General features: G+C 31.1%; 1 protein-coding gene across 1 annotated transcript; it reads right to left on the reverse strand.

Moving 5' to 3' along the window:
• Positions 1–687: 687 nt before the first annotated feature.
• On the reverse strand, positions 688–2,422 carry LOC149933752 (uncharacterized). Its single transcript, XM_090157538.1, has 4 exons — positions 2,406–2,422; positions 2,010–2,105; positions 1,743–1,907; positions 688–848 (listed from the first exon to the last, which is right to left on the reverse strand). Exons 2-4 carry the CDS (start codon positions 2,086–2,088, stop codon positions 688–690), a joined length of 405 nt encoding a protein of 134 aa, XP_090013664.1. The 5' UTR covers positions 2,089–2,105; positions 2,406–2,422.
• Between the last annotated feature and the right edge of the window lie 8,496 nt (positions 2,423–10,918).

Raw genomic sequence — 10,918 nt, forward strand, 5'->3', positions numbered from 1 at the left:
CGGGGCACCGTCTTGCTGAAACCAGTCTTGCTCGTTGCGCCAACGGCAGTTCGTAAAGTTGTTGTTCTAGCTCATTTCTCAAGAAATCTAAATATCTCTGGCCATTTAGATTTTGCGGTAAGAATACTCGGCCAATTAACCGGTTTCCAACAAGACCCATCGAAACATTGAAGCGCCGAAAATGAAATTGGTGACGGTGTTCATATCCACAGTGTGGATTTGTGTCTTCCCAAACAAGATTATTTTGGTGATTGTAAAGGCCGTCTCTTGCAAACGAGGATTCATCCGAGAATAGCATATTGCGGAGGAATTGCGGGTCGTCGTGCACGGAATTTAGCAGCCAGTTGCAAAAATCCAGCCGTTGTTGAGCGTCTCCATCTCGTTAACCGTGTTGAAACGTTGCTCTGTAAGGATTTGAGTTGGTATGTATCCCTATTTTGGGCATGATAAGCACTAACTTCACGTATAATTTTCAAGCCAGTAGGTCTTAATTTATAAGGTTTGTAGATTTACAGTCAATAATCACCAAAGATAAATAAATGGGCAAACGACCGACCTTAACATTTCAGGCAAAAATAAAAACGACATTTATTGCAATAAGATAATAAAAATGATAACAATTAAGGAAAAAGTATATCAAATAGCGTACACGCAGAAACCATATTTTGGAAAATACAACAGCTGTCGTTAATTATTCATTAATTCAGTAAAATTTACGCACATTAAACATCCACAAATTCTTCGTTTCGAATTTTTAATATCAAAATGATTAGCGAAAATGTTTGATACGTTGGGTGACTTGTATTCAGAACAGCTGTGGCTACATTTGGTCGGTTGCTTCACTTCACCTAATTTTTAAAGATCATAACTGAAATTATTTTTACCCTTTCTTCTTCGACGTGGAACTAAACAGGCCACAAAAAATAATATTCTACCTCAAGTGTCTACGAAAATGTCTCAAATATAATTCAAAAATATCCAATATAACGGTTCTATTTAGTTTAATTACCAAATTTATTTAAAAAAGTTAAATATTTTTTCGAGTACGTTTAATGCACACACTGAGGCAGTATGCCGAGCAAATAGCAAAAAGAATTTCGTTTAAAGAAAGAAATTACCAAATATTTTAATTTATTTTGAATAAAAACATGTTTTTAGTCAAATACGTTATACTTGCAATATGAAATATCTTTAATCGCTTACCGTGAAGTTTTAATTAATACATTAGTAAACTTTGATTTTCTATTAAAATATGTAATATTTGTATCACTTTATAAATGATTTGAGAGAAAGGTATCTTAAAACATTGTCATTCAGTAATACAAAATATTTATTATTTTAATTAAATGTAGTGTTTGTGGACTATTTTACAGCTTTGAAGAACACGCCATTAATACACGCAATCGAGAACGATGAATATAATGAAAGTCTCCAAACTATTTAAAAATAATACATACATGTACTGTTTAAATCCGATTCTAAATATTTGATAATTGAACGATTTCTAGATATAATCAATTGACTATTTGATTTAGTATGTAGCTGAATAAACGTTTTGAAAAATTAAATTTATAATACAATGATGGTCGAATACTTGACTCGATGAATCGAATATTAGATTAGCTATTTGATAGAAAATTTATTATGTGAATTAAATATTCTATAAATTATACGTTCAAAATATTTGTTTTGAGATTTTTAATTCTTTTGTAGTTTAATATGCTAGAACTATTTCTTCTAACCTTTATATATACCGCAGCAAGTCTTATGACACATTTTGCTTCCACACCAACAGTTCTTTTCGGAGTCTTCTAATGCTTTATTATCCGAGCCCTTATTTTGTAAAACAACCAGTGATTTACAAGATTCCTCTTCGGCGTTACTACATCGAGAAACACTTTGAAGCCCTTTTTATATTTAAATGGTATAGTGAGAATGGGCCCCACGTGGAATATTAAGAAAAAAGACTGAAGTAAAACAAAAAAATCATTTTAAAGAATACAACTTACTCCGAAATGTGTCGGCATTTTTAAAAGAGGTCAAAAAAACGCCAAGTGAAACCAAAAACGTTATAGTTGTTTTTTTCATTTGGTTGATATACAGTGCTGTTATAAGAAAAGCGCATATAATTCTACAAGCAAATAAATAAAAAAAATTATACCATATTTTCCAAATAGCATATCACGGGTCCGCTTAAAAATTGTACAAGTGTTTACTGTTGGAAATAAAACGTTTTCAATTTGTAAACGAAGTAAGAAGTAAACTATACTTGAAACACAGTTGTATAGTATCTTGTTTCAATAAAATATTTAAAACTCGTCCGATAATAAACAGGGAAAAGATTTTGAAACAACACAGTGGCTTAAACATTCAATTTGAATTTGGAACGCCCTTTAATTACTTACCTTGTTGTTTTTGAACGAATTTGTGGTCCTTTTAAATTAAAAATCATCTACACCTTTTTAGAACAACTTGTTCTCATGAACTTATTCCGTTAGATGTGGAACTAGTTATGAAGTTTATGATGCAAAGCCCGTATTCTTTTAGACGTACTGATGTTAGCATTTTATTGTAAACCAACGCTTTACACGGTCTAATTATTTTACATTTACACATGCAGTCTTTGTTTTAGTCTAGTTTAACGATGACGTATGGCTACTGCGTCGACTTGTCACAGGGCCGTCTAGACAAAGCGAAGCACTTCAGATACAGCGCCACTGCGCTTGCGCTCAAAGACAACTACTACATTCTTCTGTTTTTTCGTTGTTGCTCTACAACTGACACGTTTTATCGTACATGTAAGAGTTAAAGCTTGTTAGTTTTTCGGACTTATTTTGCCAAATTGTTCTCATTTGTGCTCAATCTAAGACACCTGACTACTAAATTTCGTGAAATATAGAAAAGATGATGGCGATGTTACGTGCCCTTGCAAAAATTATCCGTAATTTATAAAAAAACAAACACAAAATGATTGAAATGGCAAATTTATATTACCAAACAATAGTGCTCCGCAGATCCGATATCAGCTGCGAGGAGGTGTCAAAGCCGGAGCCGGATACAAAATCCTAGAGCCGGAGCCTGAGCCAGGAGCCAGCTCCGATTGCACTAATTATTTTTAAGCGCATGTAAATATTAAGAAAACACTAATATTTCGGTGAAAGAATACACTATTGTGTTTCAAAAGCTAATCAAAGCCTTAAGTAAACTTCACAGCATCATCATTCATCAATACTAATAATAACATTGTATTTTATTTTATTTTTACACAAGATAGAAAACAAAGTTACCAGTGGAGTGTCCCACTGCTATTTCTAGGACTTAAATAATTAGTATTTACCAAATTATCAGTGGAGTCTGCTACTGCTAGCACTCGTAAATTCATAACAAAAAAGGGAGCGTCCCTTAATTACGGGAGGCGATTTTGGTGATTTTTCAACCCCCCTCCTGCCTTGGTGAGATGTCGTGAGATTTGGCTTACCCCCTCCCTCACTCCTAATATCACTTGAGATTTTACAAAAACGTATTTTTAGTGTAAATACGTTAATCTGTGTTTGTTTGTGTTGGATTTATTTAAGGAAAAAACATAATTTGCTTAATTATTTATATTTAAGACTAGTTAAGACTAGTATTTTAGACAGAACGTAGTCTAGAATCACTGAGAAAATCGAACAATAAAATACTTAAATTTTAAGTATTAAGGAACTACTAAATTTCGTAAAAGAATATTCATTCTAATTCAATCCACGGGGACTCATGTGTGGTCTCAAGAGTGACTACTGGAACCAACATGTCCATGTGATTTTCAGTAAAATCATCTGCTCCTTCAACCTAGCTCTGATTTAGCCACTTTAAACCGTTGTTACTTGCACACAGAAGCTCACTAATTAATTAATTTATTATGGAAAAATGTTAATCAAATATTTTTTCTAAAAACGATTTGTTGATTTACTTAAGATCATCGCTACATTTACATTAGCGTCAACGGGAATTGTAGTTTAATTTTAAACAAGTTACTCGCGAGCTCGCCCCTAGAATCGCTGCTCATCAATCGCTCGTACTTGTTCTGTGGAGTTAGTTTCTCTTGAGAATTAGTCTAAATTAGTTCAAAAACCAGGTATCTCAAAAAGTGAAATTAAAATATTGAAGAATAGCATTATGCATACCAATTTTTTCACTTTTTAAAAAGTAGATATTTTTTAATAACTTTTGGTACTGTTTTCAATATTTTTATTGGCTCTTATGTTTTTTTAGAGCGTATGTTTTGCTTGGACTACTCCTTACTCTATTGGACATTACCATACTTAAACTTGAAAACCAGGTATCTAATTTTTTAAATGTTGGAAAATTGCATTACGCCTTAACTTTTAAAAATTGAAGAAAAAAAATGTAATTTTAAATCTCTTTGGGAACCATTTTAATATTTTTATTGGTTTTATTACGTTATTTAAATCTTTGGAATTTCTTTAGTTTCAAAACCAGGTATCTCAAAAAATGAAATTTATAAGTTATTTAAATTTTGGAAAATGGCATTGAGTAGTACTTTTCGAAAATAGTAAAAATGCGTAATATTGAATATCCTTTCGAAATATTTACAATCATTTTAATTTTAATTAAGGGGTAAAAGTTCTTTTAAAACCCAAGCCAATAAGCGTATCTTGATTTATCTGGTTTTGTACTAATAAGGTATCAATTAGCTTTATTTACAGTTAAGATGGATAATATTTCAAATACGATCTCTGTGTGAAATCGGTTTGGAAAGAGTTGAGAAGGAAAATGACAATTTAGGGTCATCTTCGGGTTTATGGCTAGTTCAAAATTAAATGATTGATAACTCCATCGAACCACTACCACCTCCAGCTCCACCAAATAATTTAGAGTTGAATCTGATAGTCACGATAGTAATACAAGTAATAGTGATTCTAGATTTACTAGGGATGTCAGCTCTGTAACATCAACAAGCTCTTCACAGATCCAGCAAGACCTTAATTTATCAGCTGATATTAGGCAGTGGGCTTTGGAACACCGTGTATATGCAGTAACGTTAAATGGTTTATTAGGTATTCTTCGCCAACATGGCCATGATTTGCCTAAAGATTCACGGGCATTACTTAAAACACCCCGAACGACTGAGGTAAACAAAATTCAGAACGTTGAATATTGGTATGTAAGATTTACTGATGGCATCAACAATATTTTAGTGGAAAAACCAGATTATTCAGAAATATATTTCGTAATAAATATTGATGGTTTACCTCTATACCATAGTTATGTCACAGATTTTTGGCCAATTTTAGCGTCAGGCTTCAGTTTTAAGGAAGGAATGATCGGTGAACCTCTTGTAGTTGGGGTATTTTGTGGAGACAATAAACCAGGCAATTTAGTAGAATTTTTAGGGCCACTTGTAGAAAATTAAAAGACCATGGTCACAATTTCAATGGGAAAAATTATCCATGCAATTTTCGTTGCCCCTTAATCCTTGATACACCTGCACGTGCATTTGTTAAGCATACAAAGGGTCATACTGGCTATCATTGCTGTGATAAATGCACTATTTGCGGGAAGCGAAATAAACACACAACACTATTTTGAGAAGAAGATGAGGACGATGAAATTTTTTAAAGAACTGATGCGTCATTTAGAGCGCAGGATAACAAAGAACATCACTTAGTGGGTGATTTATCCCCATTATGTAAATTAAATATTGAAATGGTTCAGCAATTGCCGCTGGACTATATGTATTTGGTAAATCTGGGCGTAACTAAGAAGATGGTTAAATCCTGGTTGAGTGGAAAGCTAGCTGTTAGGTTGAACACGCATTTAGTAAATAACCTTTCTAAAAATCTAGATGATATTAGAAAGTATTTTCCCAGTGAGTTTTCTAGAAAACCTCGATCAGTTAAGCACATTGACCGTTGGAAGGCTACATAGCTACGTCAGTTTTTATTGTACATTGGTCCAATTGTGCTAATAGATATTCAGATCCCAGATGAACTAAATCATTTCAGACTTTTTAAGTGTGCCATTTATATTTTGACACACCCAGTTCTACATAAGACCCATTATAACTACGCGGATCAGCTACTTAAAATTTTCATAAACACATCTTGTGATTTTTATGGAAATAAATTTATGGTAATAAATGTACATGCTCTTTCTCATGTGGTGAAAGATGTAGAGGTTTTTGGATCATTAGATGCCGACAGTGCATATCCCTTTCTTTAAAAACCATCTACAGTACATTAAAAGAAATATTTAGAACCCCAAATAAACCACTACAACAGCTCATAAGCCGAATGAGATAATTAAATTCTTTAAAAAAGGAAGAAATTGCCAAATATTTATCTTAAAAAACATTTAAATCTAATGAAGCCCATATTCCACCAAATACTATTTCCTACAAAAAAGTGCACACTCCAAAATTTGTAGTTGCGATAAATTCTGCTGATAGTTGCTTTAAACTCGAGTCTGGAGAGGTGGTGGTGGTTAAAGGAATTTATCAGATTCCAAATGAGGAAGTTTTTGTGACCGCGAATACTTGTAGTTTTCATAAATATCTTTTTGGATATCCGCTTAAATCTCACAAATTAGACATATTTGTAGCAAACGTCTCTCAGCAAATCAAATGTTATCCTCTTTCTATCCTTAAACAAAAATGTTTCCTCACACCAGCTGATGGTTCTTACTTAAAAATAATTCAACTGTTACACTACTTATAAATTTGCAACTGCTTTCACAAGCAAATTATAACTTAAATTCAAATCTAAAACAAATTTTATTGCTTACCTCTAGAAACCTAATTGGGCCAAAATAAATGAGAAAAACAAATTAATCAGTAAATTTTAACTGTAATTGAAACGAAACTTTAGATCTTCCCTTTTCATATATTATTAATGCTTATATAACTACTATTTTCTTGTTATGTATATTTTGTGAATGTCCCAGTATAATTTATTTACACAAATATAGTCGGAAAGATTCTATATAAAGTCAAAAAAATGAAAATAAAATAAAATTTGTGTGGATAAGATTTGTAAATATCATTTTGAAACTAATAATTTTCACGCTTCATTTAAGTCAAGCAAATGGGTCAATCCATGTCAAATCGAGAGGTTGGGAGGTACTACCTCACCGATTTCTACATCAAATTTTGGTGCGTAAGTAGCCTTGAAATAATGACCATTTCCAAAATTTTGGCCCTCTATCGATAAAATTGGTCATTTTATGAACAATTGAAATTTTCCCACACCAAAGGCTCCACCGACCCAAAAATCAACATGTTTGGCCATATCTTCCAGCGAAATACCTGTAAACTATCGTAAATTTGTTTTCTAGGTGTATTTTGAAAATTTGAATTATATGGCACTTTTAGTTTCCGACTTATTATACCTGAAGTGTTTGGTCATAGACATTATTCATTTAGAGTTAATATAATTTCGAAATAAACTCTTTACATTGAACATTGTTCAGTTTATGATAAACAGACATGGTCCAAGAAGACGCACTTAAGGGTCAATGAAACTTTCCGGGCACATTAACCATTTAAATCCTCAGCGATAATGTAAATTTTGATGACCTTTAACACCTTTTTCAAGGTCATTCACAAATTATATCTTTTATCAATAGAATCAAAAATGCAATTCGAACTAGAATTTTTTTATAAATTTTTAAACAAACATTTCTCATTGTTGAAACATTAAATGTGTGCTTCTTTGGTCAATAGCTAAAAAATATAAAAAAATGAAAAATCGAAGGTGACGTCATTTCCGTTTTTTGGGGGTTTCTTAGACCCCCCCGAAAACGTTAATATCTTCCTAACCAATATCTGCAGGTAATTTTTGAAGCAAGAATACGATTCCTTGTCAAAAATATACCTAGAAAACAAATTTGCGATAGTTTAAAGGTATTTCGCTGGAAGATATGGCCAAAAATGTTGATTTTTGGGTCGGCGGAGCCTTTGGTGTGGGAAAATTTCAATTGTTTATAAAATGGCCAATTTTATCGATAGAGGGCCAAAATTTTGGAAATGGTCATTATTTCAAGGCTACTTACGCACCAAAATTCGATGTACAAATCGGTGAGGTTGTGCCTCCCAACCTCTCGATTTGACATGGACTGACCCAAATACATTTTTAAAAATGAAAGACGTAAAACAAACTAAAATTTTTTAGATATTGTAAATATTTTTAGACAATCTGTAAATATAATTTTAAAACTAATAATTTTCACGCTTTATTTAAGTCAAGCAATTACATTTTTAAAAATTAAAGACGTTAAACAAAATAAAAAAAATTAAATATTGTAAATATTTCAAGGCAATAAAGAAATTAAGAAATGTTTTAATTAAAATATAAACGAGAGTTTCCCCTTCTTGTGACGTAGTTGGATCCCAGCAAACAAACGTCGCGGGAAAATATGCTTTTAGCTCGGCTGCAGCAAAGTGCCAGGTCTAACTTTGGCTAATATTGTCCACTTGGGTAAGAATATATCTTATTTTACACCGAAAGTAGTTAAAATTAAATGTGTATTAAAGTTTCAAAGTTAAAAGTATTAAGATTTTATATCCATATAAATCTTATTGTATTAGTAAGTTTTTTAACATTAAATTTTGAGAGTTCATTACGAAATGATTTTGTTTTCATTTGAAATAATAGTTAAACTACTTAAGTTTACTGAAATAGTATTATCAATTTATTTTTAAGGCTTTTAATCATTCCACAAGCCAGTGTGATATTTTTGTATTTAAAGCAACTACATTTTTAATTGTTAAAATAATATATACGTTTCTCAATTTATTAAATCAATACTTAATGGACCTAACTTTAATTTTAAAATTACTCCATAAACCACTTTTACATTTCATGGAAAAACGTGCAAAGGGCAGACAAAGTTTTGAGCTATGTAAGACTCCCGTATTTCGTCGAAGTTGGGATCCAACTACGTCATCCCCTGAGGCACGTAGAGGTTTCGCTTTTTTCTGTGGAGAGAGAAAAATATTCCCGCGAATAATCCCCCCCTTGAAGAAATACTACAAAATTTAAAAAGGTGGAAAAATACTTCACATTAACCATTATGAATTTAATCTTATAATAAATAATTACCTATACGTCCATATGAACCCTCAGGTACCCTAATGCTTATATCCGTTTCAACTAAAATTATCTCTCCGGCGGGTTCATATGGACGTATAGGTAATTATTTATTAATGGTTACTAAAATTATTCCCCTTTAATTTACTCTATAGTACATGTATCTTTAGCTCCACGTTCAGATCTAGCAATACGCAACGGCGTTGACGTTATGGCCTAAAGTCCATTTTTCAGGTATTAGTAAGTATTTCATACAAACTAACTTCTAAGTTTGAAGAAAATATGTATTTCGTTTGTAAATAAAATAATTTTATAGTACTTTGAAGGACTCTTAATACGTTTTGAACTTGAATAAAATTTAAAACAATAATCTAAGATACCCTTTAAAGTTGAATTCCTTAAGAGTTTATCAGTAAAACCACTTTCTGTAAGTATTTTTTCAATCCCTTTACCTATATTTACATATTGGAATTGTTACAAAAGGTTCTTTTAAACGTAACTTATGTTCAGAAAATTAAAAATACTTAATTAATGTACTATGTTTTACATTTGGTTCTACAACGTTTTCACATACACCATTTCAATACATTTTTAACTTATTCCATACGCTATTTAAAACACATGAGATAAAGATAACGAGGAAAAAATTAAAGACAGTTCTTACCTTTTCTATGTCATTTCCTAGGTTATAGTCCTTCAAAGATAACAAATGTGAATTTTGCAACTTTAAATAAAGTACAAATGGCCGAAAAAATCCAACCGTTAAAAAGGCTGCTTCGAACTTTCTTGAAATGAGACAGCGCTTTCGTCTTATACGTAGAAGATCAAGTGAATCTTTTAAGAAACCCCGGATTGGGTTGAATGTTTTAAATAACACCCAAATACACTTAAAAGTGACTAAAATTGTGTTTTTAATTTTAACTAAGAGTTGGGTCGTATATCTTGCTACAAAAGGTTTGCCCATTTTAAAATATCTAATCGACAAAACCCAAAGTTTAGTTATTTTTTACTAGTGATGGGTTAAATATATTTTAACTATATTTTTTAACCCAACCATTTTAAGAGTGTACGGAAAGGATGTTGTAAGATTAAATTAATAATGGTTAATGTGAAGTATTTTTCTACCTTTTTAAATTTTGTAGTATTTCTTTATGTATCGGAAACGTATTTTAACGAATCGAACGTAGAGTAAAGAGTTTTTTAGTATTTTCTGTCTATATTTGCGTATCGGAGTTGTGTTATGCCGTATTAAAAGTGGAAAAAGGAATTTTTATATTATTATTCTACTTATTAACATATCGGAAATGTATTTTATCAAATTTAAAAAGGGATAAAATCCATTTTTCAGGTATTAGTAAGTATTTCATACAAACTAACTTCTACTATTGTAGATTTTAAAAGATATTTTAATTAAAACATTTCTTAATTTCTTTATTGCCCTAAAATATTTACAATATTTAAAAAATTTATTTTGTTTAACGTCTTTCATTTTTAAAAATGCAATTGCTTGACTTAAATAAAGCGTGAAAATTATTAGTTTCAAAATGATATTTACAAATCTTATCGACACAAATTTGATTTTATTTTCATTTTTGTGATTTTATATAGAATCTGTCCGACTATATTTATGTATAAGAATGGTATTTTACCGTATTTAAAATATAGGTAAGTTGTTTTTATCGTATTTTTACCGATATTTACACATTGAAATTGTTATTATATAAATTGGCATATCATTTTCGGCTCGTCTTACACAATAGGTATATATAAATTTATCAGGTCCTCATACGTGTACAATTACAATACTTGAGATATTTATTTTAACAAAATGC

The sequence above is a fragment of the Leiobunum rupestre genome, chromosome 8 (genome assembly GCF_980474605.1).
Source record: "Leiobunum rupestre chromosome 8, qqLeiRupe1.1.hap1, whole genome shotgun sequence".
NCBI lineage: Eukaryota > Metazoa > Arthropoda > Arachnida > Opiliones > Sclerosomatidae > Leiobunum > Leiobunum rupestre.

Excerpts from the sequence above, each read along its gene's own strand:
- LOC149933752 (XM_090157538.1), bottom strand. The coding sequence starts at position 2,088 with ATGAAAAAAACAACTATAACGTTTTTGGTTTCACTTGGCGTTTTTTTG. Across the intron at positions 1,908-2,009 it reads AAATGCCGACACATTTCGGA|GGCTTCAAAGTGTTTCTCGA; the intron begins GTAAGTTGTATT and ends AAATATAAAAAG. Across the intron at positions 849-1,742 it reads TTGCTGCGGTATATATAAAG|GTGAAGTGAAGCAACCGACC; the intron begins GTTAGAAGAAAT and ends TTTAAAAATTAG.